General features: G+C 44.3%; 1 protein-coding gene, 2 non-coding genes and 1 pseudogene across 4 annotated transcripts; 1 reads left to right on the top strand and 3 right to left on the bottom strand.

Annotated features, from left to right (window-relative positions):
* Window positions 1–71: 71 nt before the first annotated feature.
* Window positions 72–6,681, top strand: LOC126950251 (uncharacterized). Its single transcript, XM_050783540.1, has 2 exons — window positions 72–425; window positions 5,874–6,681. The coding sequence occupies exons 1-2, from the start codon at window positions 151–153 to the stop codon at window positions 6,067–6,069; spliced, it is 471 nt and encodes a 156-aa protein (XP_050639497.1). The 5' UTR covers window positions 72–150; the 3' UTR covers window positions 6,070–6,681.
* Window positions 6,452–20,194, bottom strand: LOC126950261 (T-complex protein 1 subunit zeta-like; annotated as a pseudogene). The gene is made up of 12 exons (XR_007724083.1): window positions 19,964–20,194; window positions 18,954–19,100; window positions 16,261–16,395; window positions 14,943–15,134; window positions 14,364–14,469; window positions 12,959–13,068; window positions 12,513–12,683; window positions 12,336–12,418; window positions 11,422–11,504; window positions 10,671–10,807; window positions 7,669–9,036; window positions 6,452–7,407 (listed from the first exon to the last, which is right to left on the bottom strand). The product of XR_007724083.1 is annotated as a T-complex protein 1 subunit zeta-like (transcript).
* LOC126951834 (small nucleolar RNA SNORA15) lies at window positions 10,483–10,617 on the bottom strand. The gene has a single exon (XR_007724681.1). It is a non-coding gene; the product is annotated as a small nucleolar RNA SNORA15 (small nucleolar RNA).
* Window positions 15,256–15,389, bottom strand: LOC126951842 (small nucleolar RNA SNORA22). Its single transcript, XR_007724689.1, has one exon. It is a non-coding gene; the product is annotated as a small nucleolar RNA SNORA22 (small nucleolar RNA).
* Window positions 20,195–21,473: the final 1,279 nt, after the last annotated feature.

The following is a 21,473-nucleotide window of genomic DNA, read 5'->3' as shown; positions in this document are numbered from 1 at the left end:
TGTGACGTCACCGAAGGCACCCCCCCCCCCCCCAACAAGAAGGCGCAAAGGCCCGCCCCTCACGCGGAGCCAATCGGAACTCGAGGTGGGAGTGCTGGGTCTTCCAGGAGCGCGCTTGCGCGCGAGGGTGACTACCGGCGGCCGGCTGGTATGTCATGTCCGCAGGCTTCAACCCAGCGGCCGCCACCCAGAAGCTACCAGGAGGAGCTTTACCACCACCTGGACTACTATACCTGCCTGACTTCCCGGCCTGCGGGGTCCGCGCAGCAAAGACCTGACGCTACTGGAGCAGGCGCTGTGCACCTACCGGCTGGCGCCTGGTGGGTACCAGCGCAAGGTCGCCCAGAAGCTCCTCAATGGCCGGCGCAAGCGCCAGCCAGCACCAGCTGCAGCCCGGGCGGCGAACTCGCCTCAGCTGAGCCTGGGTACGTGCACCCCCCAACACTTCCCCCAGCCAGGTTTCGGGAACCTCGGGAGCGTCCCCCACTGCCCGGTGCCACTGGTGCTGGGCAGGGAGGGTTGGCCCCATCTGAGGCTGTCCTGTATTAGGGAGCTGCACCAGCTTGACCTCTGACTGCCGTTGCAATAGCATTAAAACCTTTGGAACTTTGTAGGTGGGTAGAAGGGGCTAGGAAACAAAGAAAACATCTTTTTAAAAATTTATATAAGAGATTGGCCGGGCGCAGTGGCTCACACCTATAATGCCAGCACTTTGTGAGGCCGAGGTGGGTGGATCACGAGGTCAGGAGTTGAAGACCAGCCTGGCCAGCGTGGTGAAACCCCGCCTCTACTAAAAATACAGAAATTAGCTGGGCCTGGTGGCGGGCGCCTGTAATCCCAGCTACTCGGGAGGCTGAGGCAGAGAATTGCTTGAACCCGGGAGGCGGAGGTTGTAGTGAGCCGAGATTGCGCCTTTGCACTCCAGCCTGGGCAACAAGAGCAAAACTCCGTCTCTAAATAAGTAAGTAAGTAAGTAGAGAGAGAGAGAGAGAGAGAGAGAGAGAGAGAGAGAACGAAAAGAAAAGAAAAGAAAAAAAGAAAGAAAGAAAAAAAAAAAGCAAGTAAGTAAATAAATAAGATTTTCAAGGCCGGGCATGGTGGGTCACACCTAAATAAGCAAATAAATTGGACTTTCAAGGCCAGGCATAGGGGGTCATACCTATAATCCCAGCACTTTGGGAGGCCCAGGCAGAAGGATTGCTTGAGCCCAGGAGTTCGAGACTAGTCTGGGCAACAGGGCAAAATCCTGTCTCTACCAAAAGCACAAAATAAGCTGGGCATTGTAGTGCGCACCTGTATTCTGAGCTACTCAGGAGGCTGAGATGGGAGGATGGTTTGAGCCCGGGAGGCAGAGGCTGCAGTGACCTGAGATCGTACCACTGAACTTCAGCCTGGGTGACGAGCCAGACCCTGTCTCAAAATAATAATAATAATAAAAATAATAAATTCATACAGTTTAGTATGGTTTAGTAAGTTTCAGCAGGCAGATTGTCAGGGTAAGATGGATTGTTATATATATACTTACATATATAACAATATGTATATTTATATACTTATTTATTTTAGCAGAGATAGGGTCTCCCTATGTTGCCAGGCTGGTCTCAGACTCCTGAGCTCAAGCAATCCTCCTGCCTTGGCTTCCTAAAGTGCTCACATTGCAGGTGTGAGCGACCACACCTGGCCTATAAGGGGAATTTAAGGGACTCTCTACTATGATGTCCCTTCTCCCAGTCCCTTTCCCCATGTAGAAGAGGGTTCTGCTGAGTGACTGGCATTTGCTTATATTTCTCAGTGCTATGCACAGTGTAATGGAAAATGCACAGACTGGCTCAAGAGCCCAGGGATTTCAGTTCCAGGCCAAGCTCATCCACTGACTGAGTCAGTCAAACCTCTTTGGATTTCAGATTCTTCATCTGATTAACATAGATAACACTTATCCCATAGTACACTGCAAAGATGACATGTGATGGTGAACAAGTTAGTTTCCCTTTAAATATTAAGAATTAGGCCAGGTGCAGTGGCTCACACCTGTAACCCCAACACTTTGGGAGGCTGAGGCGAGTGGATCACAAGGTCAGGAGTTCGAGACCAGCCTGGCCAATATGGTGAAACCCCGTCTCTACTAAAAATACAAAAATTAGCTGGGTGTGGTGGTGGGCACCTGTAATCCCAGCTACTTGGGAGGCTGAGGCAAGAGAGTCACTTGAACCCTGGGAGGCGGAGGTTGCAGTGAGCATAATCACACCACTGCACTCTAGCACCTGGGTGACAGAGTGAGACTTGGTTTCAAAAAAAAAAAAGAAAAAAAGAAAAAAGGATGAGATTGGAGAGGGCCTTCATTCCTCCTAGAAATATGGATTTCACTGTCGCCTACCGCACAGGGCCTTCACCATCTCTGCCGTCTGGAGAATTTATTCCCACCTGGCAGTTGGACCATGCTAGTAGCCTGTCCATTTCCTGCAGAGAAAAGAGAGAGTTATTGGTAATACATGCATATATATAAAACAAGTGATAATATTTGGATCGTATACAATACTCATGATGGTATAACAAAACAAACGTGGAGGCTTAAAAATCTGGCATTAAATTCCTTTTGTGTTTTGTTTGGCTTCACATTCTTGTTCTGTCACTTAATTTGATGGGACACCTTAGACAAATTACTTAATCTGAGAATCAATTCCTTTTCTTTTTTCTTTTTTTTGTGACAGGATATCACTCGGTTACCCAGGCTGTAGTGCAGTGGCGCAGTCTTGGCTCAGTGCAACCTCTGCCCCCGTGGGCTCAAGCAATCCTCCCACCTCAGCCTCCTAAGTAGCTGGGACCACAAGTGTGCACCACCATGCCTGGCTAATTTTTGTATTTTTTGTAGAGATGGGGTTTTGTCATGTTACCCAGGCTGGTCTCAAACTCCTGGGATCAAGTGATCCTTCCACCTCAGCCTCTCAAAGTGCTGGGATTACAGGTATGAGCCAACACGCCTGGCTGAGATTCAATTTCTTCATCTGAAAAATGGGGATATCTATGGACAACTGTAGCTTGTTCATAAAAGAAAAAAAAATAAGTAACACGGAACCAGGTGCAATGGCTCAGGGACAGGGTGCAGAGGCTAAGGCAGGAGGATTGCTTGAACCCAGGAGTTCAAGGTTGCAATGAGCTATGATCATGTCACTGCACTCCAGCCTGGGTGACAGAGTAAGACCCTGTCTCAAAAAATAAAAAATAAAAAGATAGAAATAAAATAGCATGGGTGAAATGTTGAGCACACGATAGATTTGCACTTACCTCTTTCTTCCTCTACACAAACCCTTGCCCCAGCTAGGCAAATTTAGACACTCTACCCTAAAATACATTTAGCACTTTCTACCCATCCTTCTGCTCTTGCTGTTTCTCTGCCTCTTCCTCTCCACTTACTGAACTCTTATCAGTTCTTAATGATTCTCACCATTATATGCTCCAGAAGGGAAGTATATAATACATATATTTTTGACAGTATATCCCTGGCCCCTGCCATAAATGTGCAATGATTATCACCAAATAGTTAAATGAGCACCTTTAGACTTGTTTGAATGCCTAAGAAAAATGATAGAATTAAAAAGGACTGGCCAGGCATGGTGGCTCACGTCTTGGAATCCCAGCACTTTGGGAGGCCGAGGCGGGCAGATCACCTGAGTGCAAGAGTTAGAGACCAGCTTGGCCAACATGGTGAAAACCCGTCTCTACTAAAAATACAATAATTAGCCAGGCGTGGTGTCAGGTGCCTGTAATCCCAGGTACTCAGGAGGCTGAGGCAGGAGAATTGCTTGAATCTGGGAGGCGGAGGTTGCAGTGAGCCAAGATCATGCCACTGCATTCCAGCCTGGGTGACAAGAGCAAGACTCCGTCTCAAAAAAAAAAAAGAAAAAAAAAATTAGGCATGATGGTGCACACCAGTAATCCCAGCTACTGGGGAGGCTGAGGCAGGAGAATCACTTGAATCTGGGAGGTTGTAGTGAGCCAAGATTGTGCCGCTGCACTCCAGCTTGGGGGACAGAGTAAGACTCTGTCTCAAATAAAAAAATAAAAAAGGGTCTTTGCTTTAGCCCCCTTTTTCCACAGGAGGAATCCAAGACCCAAAAAAGAAATATGACTTAAAATGCTGGTTAGCAGGAGACAGGACTAGATTCGGGTCTCTTTACCATGTTGTTTCCAACAGGCCACACTAACTCAGCTTGATGCACCACTTCACAGTGTCTTTCCAAGAAAGGATGTCTAAGCACTGTAACTTCTTTCAAGGCAGAGTCCTGGTCTTTTGATGTTCCTCAAGATCCTATCTTTGGCTCTCTTATCCTGACACATTCACACTTATTTCATCCTTTTTTTTTTTTTTTTTTTTCTTTGAGGCAGAGCCTCACTCTGTTGCCCAAGCTGGAGTGCAGTGGCAAGATCTCGGCTCACTGCAACCTCTGCCTCCCAGGTTGAAGCAACTCTCCTGTCTCAGCCTCCTTAGTAGCTAAGATTACAGGTATGTGCCACCACGCCCCGCTAATTATTTGTGTTTTTAGTAGAGATGGGGTTTCACCATATTGGCCAGGCTGGTCTTGAACTCCTGACCTCGTAATCCGCCCACCTTGGCCTCTCAAAATGCTGGGATTACAGGCGTGAGCACTGCGCCCGGCCTATTTTCAGTTTCTTCAACAAATATATCTCAAGGGGAAAAAAACGGATCATCCTGGCGTGGTGTCTCAGGCCTGTAATCCCAGCACTTTGGGAAGCTGAGGCAGGGATTGCTTGAGGCCGCAGTGAGCTATGATGGTACCACTGCACTCCAGCCTGGGCAACACGGTGAGACCTTGCCCCCTGCCCCACCAAAAAAACAAATAAATGAGTAAGTAGGGAAATAATCAGATTGAATCAGAATTAAGAACATACAATTGCGGCCGGGCACGGTGGCTCAAGCCTGTAATCCCAGCGCTTTGGGAGGCCGAGACGGGCAGATCATGAGGTCAGGAGATCGAGACCATCCTGGCTACATGGTGAAACCCCGTCTCTACTAAAAAAAATACAAAAAAATAGCCGGGCGAGGTGGCGGGCACCTGTAGTCCCAGCTACTCCGGAGGCTGAGGCAGGAGAATGGCATAAACCTGGGAGGTGGAGCTTGCAGTGGGCTGAGATCCAGCCACTGCACTCCAGCCTAGGCGACAGAGCTAGACTCTGTCAAAAAAAAAAAAAAAAAAAAAAAGAACATACAATTGCAATGTATGAGATTTTTGTCCCTAATTCAGCCAGCAAACGTTAAAAACCCTTTATGAGATGATAGATGAATTTGAACAGACTGGATATATTATTAAGCAGCACTGTCAGTTTTTTAGGTGAGAAACGGTAATTATTTTTTCATCTAGCTGAAGGTTTAGAATAAAATGGGATACGTCTGGACCCACTTCAAAATGGCTCTAGGAGACGGGGAGACGGGGAGAGTACGATTCCGCAGGAGCAGGACTGGCCACAAACTGGCAGCTCTTTAAGCTGGCCGACAAGTACATGGGGGCGGGGGTCATTCCTTGTTACATTCTCCTCTTTCCCTTTTTTTTTTTTTTGCGATGAAGTCTCGCTCTGTCTCCCAGGCTGGAGTGCAGTAGCACAATCTCGGCTCACTGCAACCTCCACCCGCTGGCTTCAAGTGATTCTCCTGTCTCAGCCTCCTGAGTAGCTGGAATTACAGGCCTGTGGCACCATGCCCGGCTAATTTTTTGTATTTTTGTGGAGATGGGGTTTCACCATGTTGGCCAGGCTGGTCTTCAACTCCTGACCTCAAGTGACCCACCCGCCTTGGCCTCCCGAAGTGCTGGAATTATAGGCGAAAGCCACTGCGCCTGGCCTCTCATTCCTTTTTATAGGTTTGAAAGATTCCAGAGCAAGTTGAAAGCACAAGGCAGTGAGGCACCACGCGCACCAAAAGCGACCTCTCCCCAGCCGGCCGCTGCAGGTGCATCCCGGAAGTGGGCAGAGGGGCCTCAGGCTCAATCCCACCAGGGCGGAGGGCCCCATCCCCTTTCCCAGTGCCCCCGGGTGACCAGCGGTTCAATGACTTAGCTTGAGCCAGGCACCAACCAGGAGCGACAGCAAGGACAGCAGCGGTGATGAACAACCCATGCTGGCATCAGGACTGGCGCACCACGCCACGCACACCCATGGCCCTGCTGCTCATCCGCCCTCAGGCACCAGGGTGGCAGTTGCCCCCTGCACACATGCGCATGCTGCTCCACCACCTGCCCTTCACCCAACAATTCAGCAGGGGGTAACGGACGGAGGCAAGGGGTAGGACTGGCCACCCCACCTGCAGGGCCGCCCAGGGAATTAAGGAAAAGCACGTTGAGGGTCCCTAGAGGCCCCTTCACTACTTTTTAAACCTTTGGACAGTTTACACTACCTTTAAAATTGCATTTGTGCATCATACCATTGCAAGACCACAAAGGAAGTTTCAACTTGACATTTATTGCACACTCACTTCAGGCCAATGCTGAGCCCGCAAAACACACAGCCTAGTAACATCAACGTCACCTTTAAGGACTGCAGAGACAGATCAACAACTATATAAATAATATTGTGGAAACGCAGTTATTTGGGTGAGAAAAATATGACACTAGAGGCTTTGGGATGAGTATCTTGCATAAGCAAAAGTTCAGAAACTTGAAAATACAGTTAGCCTACAAATCTCAAATTTAACCCCATAACTGTAGCCCTTAGTCACCACACCTTCCAGCTCTCTCAACTCCCTTGCCTCTAGTTTACTCCTCTTCCCATTTCCTATAACTTAACTTTGTAGGGGGAGCATTTTAGCAAGGCTATTTCAAAAGCATGAAAAGTCCAACTGATCCAATGAATTTACTCAGAAATTTACACTAACAGGGATGCTCTCAAAATTTTAAATTACTTAAGCTTTATATTAGCATAAAAAATTTAAAACCAAATGCTTAACAATAGGGTACTGTTGAATAATTTAACATACGTCTACATAAAATTAAACTATTAAAATCTGCTTTTCAAGAAATATTTAGTAATGTAGGTAATATATGCTTATCTAACGTGGAATTTTATGTTACTGCTGCTAAAGCAAAACATCCTGTTCACTGGGTGAAAGACCTGCTTTATGTATGTACACTTCAGTGCAATTTTTAAAAAAATACTGTAATTATAATCTCAGAACTTCCGAATTTCAACAGATGCCAGTGTTCTCTTCTTTTCTCATATGGGAAAATTCCTTTGAAACTCATTTGAAGCTTGGACAGACACTCCACAGCTGTATTCCTCAGGATCACTTTGCAGAATCTTCAAGACTCAGAGAGGAAGCTTCAATTCAACCTTTCAGAGAAGGCATTCCAGGCTCACATGATCTTATCAACCAAGAGAATGTTGGTGGCAATCACAGTGCTGAAAGGGGGACAAAAATTAGATGGCTCAGATGATTAAAAGCCCTGATTCGACTCAACTTCCCACTTCCAACTAAGCTGCACATATTACATCCAATTAAATTTCCCCCTTCCCCTCTACACATCAGAGGGTTAGTTCGGTTTCCATACTTTCAGCTGATTACATTGTTCATGGGGGAAAAGGAGCAACTAAACAGGACACACCAAATGAAAAGAGTATGATGATTCTCTAACAGTTTAGTTTTCAGTTTCCCAAACTTACCAAGAGTGATGAAGCTGTTTCTTGACACAATCGTTATCCCGTAATGCCTACTTCTGCTGCTACCACTGGCTCACCTAGAAGGCAACCAAACCTTAAATAAGGTCAGTCAATAAGAACCAACAATATTGTGTGATTGTGTGTGGCTTTGCTTATCACTGATGACTCATTTCCGCCAGTATTAACTATGAGAATTCAAAGCTTCTCTGTTAGCCCAGTTTTCTACTCTGAACCATGAACCCTGTCCACAATATTTGAGGAGTGTCTGACTTCTACTTAGAAGACCTGAACATCCCTCTCTTCCGGATACATTTCTCTTTACCCACGGTAAAGTATAGTACTGCGACTATAATCTGGCTAAAATGGACTGATCATTTCCCTCATTCCAGAAACCTTTTTTATTAAATAATAATGTTGACAACAATAGGTCTTGCACATACTGCATGGATGTACCTGTTATCTGTCTTCTACTTTGTACTTAATTTGTGTTGTTTTGTTACAGGGGTCTAAGATCAGGGCTGTCACCATTTCATTAGATTTCTAGATCCCCTTTTCTGGCACTATTTGCTATCTTTAGCTGTTTTTCACCCATGAATATAATCACCCAATCTATTTTCTTATCATAGTACTTGATTAAAAACTGAGTAAGGTGGCCAGGCGCGGTGGCTCACACCTGTAATCCCAGCACTTTGGGAGGCAGATCATGAGGTCAGGAGATCGAGACCATCCTGGCTAACACGGTGAAACCCCATCTCAACTAAAAATACAAAAAATTAGCCAGGTGTGGTGGCGGGCGCCTGTAGTCCCAGCTACTCAGGAGGCTAAGGCAGGAGAATGGCATGAACCTGGAAGGTGGCACTTGCAAGTGAGCCGAGATCGCGCCACTGCACTCCAGCCTGGGGGATACAGCAAGACTCCGTCTCAAAAAGAAAAAAACAAAAAACAAACAAACAAAAAAAAACCCACTGAGTAAGGCAAATGCAATATGAAAATCCTTCAACAGTAATCTGAACCATCTACCACCACTCAACATCTCCAACAAAATTATCCCAAAATTACTCAGTCTACTCTCTTATTATATCTAATCATTCCATTTTTTATTAATATCCTATTTTATCCCATTTTTAGAACCTAGAGTTCCCTAATAGTACTGGTGTCAAATTGCAAAGCAAAAGATTTTTTTCTGGTCCCCATTTTTAATCTTTCCCGGCTTCAACTCTCATGTATTACATCTAGTTTTCCCTCTACAAAAAGTTGCATTCTCTTACCTGTGTTCAAGTTCACACCCACGAGCTGAACTGATTCTGAATGTTCTGCTTAAATTTTAACTAATGTTTCCTGAAGGTCAGAACCAGAATTCTGAGCAAGAACCTAAAGTAAACAAATTTAATTCTTGAGAAAACAGGAAGTAAGAATTGATAGTTTAAAAAAAAAAAAAAAAAAAAAAAGGCATGGCTGGGCATGGTGGCTCACGCCCATAATCCCAGCACTTTGGGAGGCCCAGGCAGGTGGCTTGTAAGGTCAAGAGATTGAGACTATGCTGGCCAACATGGTGAAACCCTGTCTCTACTAAAAATACAAAAATTAGCTGGGCATTGTGGCACGTACCTGTAGTCCCAGCTAGTCGGGAGGCTGAGGCAGGAGAATTGCTTGAACCTGGGAGGTAGAGGTTGCCGTGAGCCGAGATCACGCCACTGCACTCCAGCCTGGGCGACAGAGTGAGACTCTGTCTCAAAAAAAAAAAAAAAGCGCAAAAGCGCAAAAGAAATCTCAGCTGGATGCAGTGGCTCACGCCTGTAATCCCAGCACTTTGGGAGGCCAAGGCAGGTGGATCACCTGAGGCCAGGAGTTTGAGACCATTCTGGCCAACATGGTGAAACCCCATCTCTACTAAAAATACAAAAAAATACCTAGCCAGGTGTGGTGGCAGGTGTCTGTAATTACAGCTACTGGGGAGGCTGAGGTTGCAGTGGGCCGAGATCACACCACTGCGCTCCAGCCTAGACAACAAAAGCAAAACTCGCAAAGTTCTCAAAAAACAACAACAAAAAAACCACAAAAATCTATTGCATGAAGACAGAACATTTATGTTCCCTTCAGAGAATAACCAGACACAAGTTACTGATAACTCTCTCATCTACCCCAAAGCAAGCAGCAATACACCAGTCATAAACTATACTTCAAAATTAGTATATAATAGAAAACAATGATATCAGTTTAACTAAAACCAAAACAAAAAGCAAGTTTGTACTCAGCAAATATTAAACTACAGGTTCTCTCTTGCCATCTGAAACGTCAGCTATTTAGGCCTCCCAGAGAAACCAAATACATCTGGATGATGAGCGATACCTGTTCTGGAGTCAGGAAGAAAACTGATCAAACTTGCTTATCCAAAATCCACATTATCAATAAAGACATTATCAAAATCCAATTATCAAAAAGGTTTGATGAGCTGAATCTTCTGGAAGATTGACTGTTTAAGGCATGTACACCTTGGGAATAACGAGCAACGCATCAGCAAATGCTTGGACTCCAAGCTGTGCCCTGCCCTTAACACTGAGCTTATATTTAATCACACAGCCTGTTGAATGGGGAAAAAAAAATACTAAGAAAACTGTAGGACTAATTTTAGGAATAACAAAATACACATATGAAAGCCATTACTTCCTTACAAATTCACTATGACCACATCAATTTAAGTGCTGCATTTGAAAGCCACAATACAAGCAACTAACATATCAAATAGGAGAATGGCTCAACCAGAATGGCTTCACTAGCCACTGGCAGCTCTTTCAACAGATCAGTATTAGTTCATTTATTTGTATTCACCTTTAATAATGATACGCTATGAAAAACCTTAGCATACCATCAGTCATTCTAAAGGGAAGACTGCTTTTGCATGGTGTCTGGCTGTGTAAACTACTGATAAAACAACACAGTATTCAGCCATGCTTTTCAGACCAGCAAAACAATATAATAGAACTGAAATATGGTAAGGACCTTACCATCATCAATAGCAATTTTGACAGCCCTCAAGCCATCCCTTACTGCATCTTTGATCTAAGTGTGGGCTTATTTGGTCCTTTGATCAATAATGTGACAGAACGAGAGTTGTTAACACTTCTCAGTAAAGGTGAACTCCCTATGTGTAGAAGAAACATGATTGGGCAAAGAGTGAAGAGAGAAGAGGAACTTACAGAGAATGACAAGCAGCATATTAATAAGGAACAAACTTGATCACATTAAACCAAATTATCTCTTTTTGAAAAATCACATATAAATGTGATTTCCCCCATCAATGGCTTCCCATTACTACACATAAACCTTCAAAATGTATATAAACAAAAATCTGATCCTGAATTTCAATTAATTTTTCTGCTAAAGACTTCCTGAACCAGGCACAGTGGCTCATGCCTGTAATCTCAGCACGTTGGGAGGCTGAGGGTGAAGGACGGCCTGAGCCCAGGAGTTTAAGACCTGCCTGGGCAACACAATACGACCCTGTTTTCTACAAAAATTACACAAAAAAATTAGCCATGCATGGTAGCACATGTCTGTGGTCCCATTTGCTCAGGGGCCTGAAGCAGGAGGATCACTTGAGCCCAGAAGATGAGGCTGCAGTGAGCTGTGATCTGATCACACTCCAGCCTGGGCAGGAGTGAGACCCTATCTCAAACAAACAAAATAAAAATAATTCATGAGCTAAAAAGTTCTATTGCCTTCAAGAAGAAAATACACTTACCAATGTATACTCACATAAAAGTCCTGCATGTCCCAAGCAGTCAGGACTGAGGTCGTCAAAAGAATTCAGGGCCACCCCACCCCAAGCAAGAGTCAGCCTGAAATAGCATTTTAAGGGAGGTGGACAAGCAATGTTACCACTGAAGTTCAAAGAGAAGACAAGTAATTTTTTGGAAGGAATTTTTCAGAATTACACACAAAAATTACATTTTAAAATGTACTTTAACCTAAGCCTTTTAATTTGCCATCAACCAGCTGAAAACCACTCTCCCCAAGTCAGCAAATGAAATCTAAAAGTAGACAAGAGCTCTTTGTTGGCCAGGCATGGTGGCTCACACCTGTAATCCTGGCACTTTGGGAGGCTGAGGTAGGTGGATCACTTGAGGCCAGGAGTTTGAGACCAGCGTAGCCAACATGGCAAAACCCCATCTCTACTAAAAAAGCAAAACAAAACAATTCAGCGGGCATGGGGGCAGACACCCGTAATCCCAGCTACTTGGGAGGCTGAGGCACGAGAATCCTAGAACTCAGGAAGCGGAAGTTGCAGTGAACCAAGATCATACCACTGCACAACAGAGCAAGACTGTCTCAAAAAAAAATAATATTTTTTAAAAAACCTTTATTGTGGTGAGCTCTTTGGGAGGAGGTATACTGAATTCAGAGACAAAAAGTAAAATAATGTTTACAAGGGGCAAGAGGGAGGGAGAAATGGGGAGTAACTATTTAACGGGTATACAGTTTTAGTTTGTGATGATGAAAAAAATTCTAGAGATGTACAGTGCTGACGGGTGCAAAAAAATGTGAATATAGTTAATGCCAATTAATTATACAGTTGAAAAACCCCAAAATAAAGTATAAGGAGAAAGAATCCCAATTAATTTGCAAAATAAGTAAAAGTCAAATTACTTGGATAAATCTGCTACTCATACCTCTCCATATTTCTCCTTTTAGCTCTGCGCAGAGCGACTACGCCTTCTCTTGAAAGAGCATCTGAGGAAAAGGGGTCAATTCCCTATAACAAAAATAAAAATTAGTTTCAACATCTTCCACCTTAAAAGTAAAAAGGATGATACATACTATTTAGTTTATACAATTTTCATTCTCACCTTTTGATTAATAACAAATCCTTTATCTGAATCACCACAGACTTTCCTTTTCAGTTCTATTATTTAACTCTATCTTCAATGAATTTTCTTTCAGCTTTTATGAGTTTTTCTCTCTTCTGCACTCTTGTAAAAAAAAAAAAAAAAAAAAAAAAAAAGCCAGAATTCACTTCTCTATTAAGAAGGAAAAAAAAGTTACAGAAAGTAGGGAAACATTTATTTTTTGAGAAGAAAATAGCTTCTGAAACTGGATTAGTCCTAAGATTTAACAAACAGTTCACTGAGCTCCAATCCTGCCCCTTGCACATCTTCAGAGGCTGTTTCCTGTAACTCTCCCAAACCAATTTGAGGATTATTGTCCTTACAGTGGGAAATGAAGTTTCACAAAAAAGTATCTCGCCTAAAATACGAAGCTTCTCCATTTCACTGTTAAGGGGCTATAAACTTAAGTTTTTTCATATTCTAACGACATGTTACAAGTGAGGATGTATGCATCCTCCACCCTTTTTTTCTATCAGGATGCTATGCTCCGTGATCCAAAACAAGCCCTCTGATTAAGCTGTTCAAACACACAAAAAATTATGGTTATTGATCTCCAGATGGATGTGTGTTAAACACTGAACTGAGAAGGTATTGATAATTTTCATGCAGTCAGCTTTGTTTCTTGAATTACTTGAAGATCCCATGCTGTACAGAAGTCTGCAGAGATAGTCTCCCTGGTAGGCTGTCCAACTGTGATGACATCCTTTAAAAATATGTTTTCTAGCCGGGCGCGGTGGCTCAAGCCTGTAATCCCAGCACTTTGGGAGGCCGAGACGGGCGGATCACGAGGTCACAAGATCAAGACCATCCTGGCTAATACCGTGAAACCCCGTCTCTACAAAAAAATACAAAAAACTAGCCGGGCGAGGTGGCGGGCGCCTGTAATCCCAGCTACTCGGGAGGCTGAGGCAGGAGAATGGCGTGAACCCGGGAGGCGGAGCTTGCAGTAAACTGATATCCGGCCACTGCAGTCCAGCCTGGGCGGCAGAGCGAGACTCCGTCTCAAAAAAAAAAAAAAAAAATGTTTTCTGCCAAGCGCCTGTAATGCCAGCACTTGGGGAGGCAGAGGTGAGAGGACACCTTAATCCCAGGAATTCAAAACCAGCCTAGGCAGCATAGGGAGACTCCATTCTCCACTAAAAGAAGGGAAAAACGAACACAAACATGTTTTCTAACTAAGTGTTTGAAAAAAATTTTTTTAAATTCCTCTGCTGCTTCTCATTATGCTTTGTACCTAGCAATTCAATAAATGCCAAATGACTGATGTTGTTCACTTTTCAGAACAATTCTAACCATAAATACAACATAACATTCACCGTATTTCAGGAGAAAATATTACTAAAAGTAAAAACAATATTCACCAAGCAATTTATCCAACTTATATCTGCAGGTAAATATATAATATTTTATATATCCAAATATATTAAAAATTTTGCCAACAGTATATATTGTACAAAGCACCCTAAATTTCAAAACACATTTTATTAATTTTTTTTTTTTGAGATAGAGTTTTGCTCGTCACCCAGGCTGGAGTGCAATGGTATGGTCTTGGCTCACTGCAACCACCGCCTCCCAGGTTCAAGCAATTCTCCTGCCTCAGCCTCCCAAGTAGCTGTGATTACATGCGTCTGCCACCATGCCTGGCTAATTTTTGTAATTTTAGTAGAGACGGGTTTCCCCATGGTGGACAGGTTGGTCTCGAACTCCTGACCTCAGGTGATCCACCCACCTCGGCTTCCCAAAGTGCTGGGATTACATACAGGCGTTAGCCACCACGCCTGACCATTAGTATTTCAGTCTTCTACCACCTACCTTGTATCAGTTTCAGATTTATGTTTCATCTCCATGATCACAAAACCATGAAGAGATCAATAATTTCATCTTTTCTTTTAATGGCCAAAATGGAGCCCACTACAGCCTGCAATAGAAGGATAACCATTAAGTAAATTCAATTTGCGGCAGCAGAAATATGTTGCTTTTCAGAAGGCTAAAGTAGACAGTTTCTTCATTTTACAATCTCTACACTGATTTGTCTTCTTCTATAAGCAGATAGAATACATTATATATAAACAGCTGTTACCTTTCTGAAATCTCAATCTGTAATTCACAAACATTAACATTCCTCCTGGTGTTTCATTAAAAATACTGGTAACTGGAAGCTTTCTAATAACAAAATCTCTACTTTATAATCCTTTTAATGAAAGCTCCAATTTTATAACCTGGTTAGGTATACTATTACTTGAATTTCCTCATTTTACTTTTTAGAGACACAGATTAGGTATCACTGTCACAAAAATGAACCTACATAGCACCTTGTAATTGAAATTGGTAATTATATTCATGTTTCTACTATCAGAGATTTTCTATATAGGTGTACAATAACAGACACACACAAAATTTAATATATATCTCTGTTAAGACATCTGCAAATTCAGCATGAACTTTGGTACAAAGAGATGCTCTGGCCACATCTTTAAGTGTTTCCTTGTCCATCTCTCTGCTTACTTTGACTTCTTCCAAAAACTGAAGGGCCTTTTCCTTCACAACTTCAAATCCTTCAGTGATTATTCTGGGATGAAGGTCCTACAATAAACACACAATAACACTCCCATCTTCAATTAGGTGCAACTATAGTTCATGATAAAGTTCAGATAATTCTTGGAGGGATATTCTGAATCATCATACCTTTGAACACGCAGTAACATAATGTGCTGGCTTTCTGAATACATTTAAAAGGATAAATATTCCTTTCAATGCAGAGGAGAAGAACAGGCAATGCTCTAGCACAGGGTCAAAGCCAAGGGAACTATAAAGCACACTTGGGTGTTCACTGTGCAGACCACCCCGAATCATGCCAAAACCGACACTGTGTCCCAACAGCTGGCAGATGGTAGTGTTATTCTATTTTTTCTATAGGTAATCTCAAACTAATTCACATAATTTACTAATAAAAATAAAGACTGCTCTCTTCTGCCAGGAAATTCTGACAATAGATTCATAGTTCTTGAGGTTTGTTTTAAACCTTGGAACTAGTCAGGGCTAAAAAAGTGGAATTTATCCAAATGTAAGCTTTTAGTTGGCTTTTTCCTAACAAATAAATATACCTAGTCCTAAACATCCCATTTTAAAATCTCAATTATTAATTTACACTAAAGACAGATACAAATCACATAGGCAATTCAACTTGATTATAAAATTATTTTCAGGCCAAAGAAGGTTCCATAACCTGTCCAAGATCACAATTAATTTATTTTAGACCAGGACGAAGACCCAGATTTAAGCCCCCTAATTCTACTCTATGGTCTCAGCTAGTATTAACAACACATCAATTTGTATAAATAAATATCTGACATATCCTATATACAATGAAATATTACAGAAACAAGCTGTGCGCCGGGCGCGGTGGCTCATGCCTATAATCCCAGCACTTTGGGAGGCCAAGATGGGTGCATCACCTGAGGTCAAGAGTTTTGAGCCAGCCTGACCAATGTGGAGAAACCCCATCTCTTACCAAAAATACAAAATTAGCTGGGCGTGGTGGCGCATGCCTGTAATCCCAGCTACTCGGGAGGCTGAGGCTGGGAACTGCTTGAACCCAGGAGGCGGTGGTTGCGGTGAGCCGAGATCACGCCATTGCACTCCAGCCTGGGCAACAAGAGTGAAACCCCATCTCGAAAAACAAAACAAAACAAAAAACAGTTGTGCATACTTCAGAAATGTAGAGATCCGCCTGTTTCAGTAGCTCTCCAATGATTAGGACATTGGAAGTCATACCATCCCCAGTTATATAATCCTGGGCTGCTGCTACCTTTGCTATTAAGGAAGCTGTTGGGTGTTGAATTTGCTGAAAGTAGAAAAAGAATGAATCACTTAAAACAATATGAAGCAGTCTAAATATACCACAAATAAAATGCATGAAGGGCCTCTTTAAGTGCTATCTACTTGAAAAATCTACCCAAGAGTTTGGCTACAAATTGCTAAGATTAAAAAGTCACAATTAGCTATCATGCACATGCAATTATAATGATCAAAACATTTTCATGTGTAATTTATTTCCCAGGTTATCTCTACTTTACAGATGAGGAAGCTTGAGGCTCAGTAAAAGCTGACTCAAGATGACACAGCTAACAGTTAACAGTAACACATAATTTTACATCCTTGCCTCTTTACGGCAAGTATAGGGCTCTAGTGAGAATAAGCCAGGTATCTCCTAAAATGAAAGCTCAGCAGCCTCCACTGTTACTCTGCAATGATCAAATAATTTAAAAGGAAAGGTCAGGTGCGGTAGCTCATGCCTGTAATCCCAGCACTTTGGGAGGCCACTGCAGGTGGATCCTTTGAACTCAGGAATTTGAAACCGGCCTGCGCTACGCGGCAAAATCCTGTCTCTTAAAAAAACAAAACAAAACAAAACAAAACAAAAAAAAACGGAAAACATTGTATTTTAGAGGTAAAATGGCATGTCTCCAGTTTAACTTCAAATGATTCAGGGGAAAAATAGGAAAGAAATGGAGCAACATGTAAACAATTGGTGAATCTAGGTAAAGGGTACACACATTATAATCACTATCTTTGTAGGTTTATAATTTTTTCAAAGAAAACTGAAATACAAACTTCTGGAGACTGGAAAGAGGTTCCAGTGGGAGGGGACTTCTAAGGTGGTAGCAACAATTTATTTCCTTTTTTTTTTTTTTTTTTTTTTTGAGACAAAGTCTTGCTCTGTGGCCCAGGCTGGAGTGCAGAGGCCAGATCTCAGCTCACTGCAAGCTCCGCCTCCCGGGATTACGCCATTCTCCTGCCTCAGCCTCCTGAGTAACTGGGACTACAGGCGCCCGCCACCTTGCCCGGCTAGTTTTTTGTATTTTTTAGTAGAGACGGGGTTTCACCGTGTTAGCCAGGATGGTCTCGATCTCCTGACCTCGTGATCTGCCCGTCTCAGCCCCCCAAAGTGCTGGGATTATAGGCTTGAGCCACCGCACCCAGCAACAATTTATTTCTTAACTACAGTGGTGGTTGTGTGTGTCCACTTTATACTTATTTCCTAAATTGTAAATGTTCAATGTGCTTCTCTCATGCTGTATTTCTCACACACTAAAACCCAAATAATTTTTTTTTTTTTCATGTCAGTCTCACTCTGTTGCCTAGGCTGGAGAGTGCAGTGGCACAATCTTGGCTCACTGAAACCTCAGCCTCCTAGGTTCAAGCGATCAATTCTCCTGCCTCAGCCTCTGGAGGAGCTGAGACTACAGGCGTGCAGAACCATGCCCGACTAATTTTTGTATTTTTAGTAGAGACAGAGTTTCACCATGTTGGCCAGGGCTGATCGTGAACTCCTGGCCTCAAGTGATCCACCTACCTCGGCCTTTCAAAGTGCTGAGATTACAAGCATGAGCCACAGCACCCAGCCCCCAAACAATTCTGATGTCAAGTTTAACTATGGTTCCACTTTTTTGCTAATGCAGGCCACCATTGAACCCACTAAAAAAAAAAAAAAAAACTATACCTCCTAGGTTAGCGAGTCTTTGCTAAACGTATTTCATCTGGATGTTGATGGCATGGTATACTACTAGCAAAACACTAATTATTATTCTGTACTCAAACCAACAGGAAATCATTTCCTTTTCTGGTATTTGAACTGCGAAGTTTTGGGAATTTAGGGATGAGTAAAACACATACTCCCATCAATAATCTCATATTCTCCATCTCTAAAACTTTAAAAATGTTAAAGCAAAGGGATTTCTCTCCCCTCCAGTTGGAGATGGAGATAAGACATTAACAGAGAAATTGCTGTTTTAAAAAGAAAAACCGGCCCGATGCGGTGGCTCACGCCTGGTAATCCCAGCACTTTGGGAGGTTGATTCAGACGGATCACCTGAAGTCATGAGTTCAAGACCGGCCTGGTCAACATGGTGAAATCCCATCTCTATAAAGAATACAAAAATTAGCTGGGTGTGGTGGAGGGAGCCTGTAATCCCAGCTACTTGGGAAGCTGAGACAGGAGAATCGCTTGAACCCAGGAGGTGGAGGTTGCAGTGAGCCACTGGACTCCAGGTTGGGCGACAGTGAGACTCTGTCTTTAAAAAAAAAAAAAAAAAAAAAAGCCATAAAGAGAAAAACTATCCTCATGCATTTTGACCATGTGATTGTGTCAACCACCCTTAATTTTTCAAATTTTATTATAATTAATGTACAATTACAATCCTTTAGCCCAGACTGTGAATGGCAAAAAAGCAGGGATTCAAAGACAGGGCTGTCAGACTCCAGGCACGGTCAGTACTATTACTGATTACATGTCACTTCTGAATGTGCTCCTTCCTTGAAAATGAACATGGTAAATCTTTCTACAAAGCAAAAGTTCTATGGAAAATCAAGACATTTCAGACCTGGCAGAGCACCTCTCACCATTTCGTGAAGCAGCACACTGTGCAGGAACATGCCTGACTAATTTTTGTATTTTTAGTAGAGACCGAGTTTCACCGTGTTGGCCAGGGCTGGTCGTCAACTCCTGTGTCTTTAGTAAGCCTGATGTCTCCAACGCGAGAAACAAGCCTGTTTAAGGGGCAGAAATGAATCAGATTGTGACAAAAACGAAACTAATTAAAACGAAAACTAAATTTAAAAGTCCCATTAGAAAACGGGCTTTTTCGTCCGGCCGGGTGCGGTGGCTCACGCCTGTAAATCCCGGCACTTTGGGAGACCAAGGCGGGTGGATCACGAGGTCAGGATATCGAGACCATCCTGGCTAACACGGTGAAACCCCGTCTCTACTAAAAATACAAAAAAAAAAAAAAAAAAAAAAAAAATTAGCTGGGCGTGGTGGCGGGCACCTGTAGTCCCAGTTACTGGCGAGGCTGAGGCAGGAGAATGAGGTAAACCCGGGAGGCGGAGCTTGCAGTGAGCCGAGATCGTGCCATTGCACTCCACCCTGCCTGACAGAGCGAGACTCCGTGTCAAAAAACAAAACCAAAAAAACAAAAATCGGGCTTTTCCCAGATCTCAGGGAGCCGGGGATATGGAGCTAGTTATCAACGAAAACTAAATTAAAAAGTCCCATTAGAAAACGGGCTTTTCCCAGATCTTAGGAAGCCGAGGATATGGAACTAGTTATCTACCGCAGGCTGGAGGGCGGGTGTAGTGCCCACCCCGTCCCCGCAGAGATTGTGCAGAGTCCTCAGGGTGCCTGGAAGTCCCAGAAAGCGGGAAACGCCGCGTACTAGAGCCGCTTTTTTCTCCATGGAGACGGCATCGACGCAGAAAAAAATGGCCGCGTGGTGGGGCTTAGCAGGGAAGAGGACCGGCCCGGGAGGACGCGGGGAAAGGAGGCTGCGGAGCCCCGAGGCGGCGGGCTCGCGTCCGCGGCCCAGGGCCCAGCGCGCGGTGCCCGCCCAGCCCTCCTGCCAGCCCCGCCTTACATCTTGATGGTGCCTTTGGGCCCCAGGTTGGTCCTCAGCACGTCCTGCAGATCCCGCGCCGCGCTGACGTTGACCGCCAGCGCTGCCTGCGCTCGGGCCACCTCTGTCTTGGGGTTCACGGTCTTCGCCGCCGCCACAGCTGCTGCAGAGGAGAAAAAGAAAGCCATGCGGCGAGCGGAGAGCTCAGAGCCGGCGCGCCGTGCACGGGAGGCACTATGCGGTTCTTCCGGAAAAGTTGGCGCGCCCGGCCCGCCCCTAGCGTGCCCGCGCGCCGCCGCCACTGGGCCACGGCCCGTGCGGCGCACGCTCATTGGTTCGCGGCTGCGGTGCCTGCGGTCCCACCCCTCGCGCCGCCGCTGTGACCGCGGCGTTATTGAGCAAGGCAGCAACCTGTTCCCAGCAGTCAGTGCTACTAGGTTCCGGCGTTGCGGCTCAGTGGGGCGCAGCTTTGCGGACCCAGGAGTTCAGGATGCAGGCGGGGCTTGTGCTCCGCGCGGGGCAGGGCGTATGGTGGGCCTCCTCCCGCCCCTACTCGCGCGTTTTGCTCCTCAGTCTCCTTCTCTTGCTGCTTTCATGGCTTTCATTGGAGCTTTCTGGACCTTGTGCTTGACGGTGCTGCAGGTGCCGTGGGGACACACAAGCTAGTCTGATAAGCACCCTCCCCCAGGATCATGCGGTGCTGTAAGGACTAGCGAAGATGAAGATAGAATGCAAAGTAGAAAGTGCTGGATGCCTTTAGAAAGCTGCAGGACTGGTGCGATGGGAGTTGAGTCGTAAGAACCTGTCTGTCCGTAGGACTCAGGATGCTGCTGAGGCCCTGGGCTTCCATGGTAGATTTGAAAACTCACCCTTGTAGAGTCATGGTGTCCAGCCTTTGAGAGGACTCCCTTTTAAGGTAAATTTCCAAAGAGCTACACAATTGTTTCCAGTATCCAGTGCCCGCCAAATACCAGGGATTCAGTAACACGTGATATTTTACTTTATTATTTTTTTTCTTTTTGCAGACATAGGCCTCACTCTGTTGCCCAGGGTGGTCTCAAATTCCTGAGCTCAAGCGATACTCCTGCGCTTAAGTGATCCTCCCGCCTCGGCCTCCCAAAGTGCTGGGGTTACAGGCGTGAGCCACCGTGCCCGGCTGGTGTTTTATTTTTAATAGATAAGGGAAATTGTTCTGAATTCAAAAGGCATAAAAGGGCATGTGGAAATTAAATCATCCTCCCGCCTCTAGTTCAACACTAGAGACAAGCACGGTTACCCCTGGATACTCGATGAATTTTCGGAATGCTTTCTGAATTTATAAACTTATATATGAATATAATCATTTCCCCACACAAATCGCAATTCCTAATACACACTGTGGGGTGTGTTATACTTTAAGTGTCTTGGAGAGTGTGCAATATCAAGATGAACGGGAAGTCCTCGTTAACAGCTGCGGAATGTTCTTTGTAAGAATTACACAACTAGAGGCCGGGGCATGGTGGCTCACAACTAATCCCGACAATTTGGGAGG

The sequence above is a fragment of the Macaca thibetana genome, chromosome 3 (assembly GCF_024542745.1).
Source record: "Macaca thibetana thibetana isolate TM-01 chromosome 3, ASM2454274v1, whole genome shotgun sequence".
Taxonomy (NCBI): domain Eukaryota; kingdom Metazoa; phylum Chordata; class Mammalia; order Primates; family Cercopithecidae; genus Macaca; species Macaca thibetana.
The sequence above is the reverse complement of the archived record's forward strand: the minus strand, read 5'-3'. Positions and strand labels throughout refer to the sequence as shown.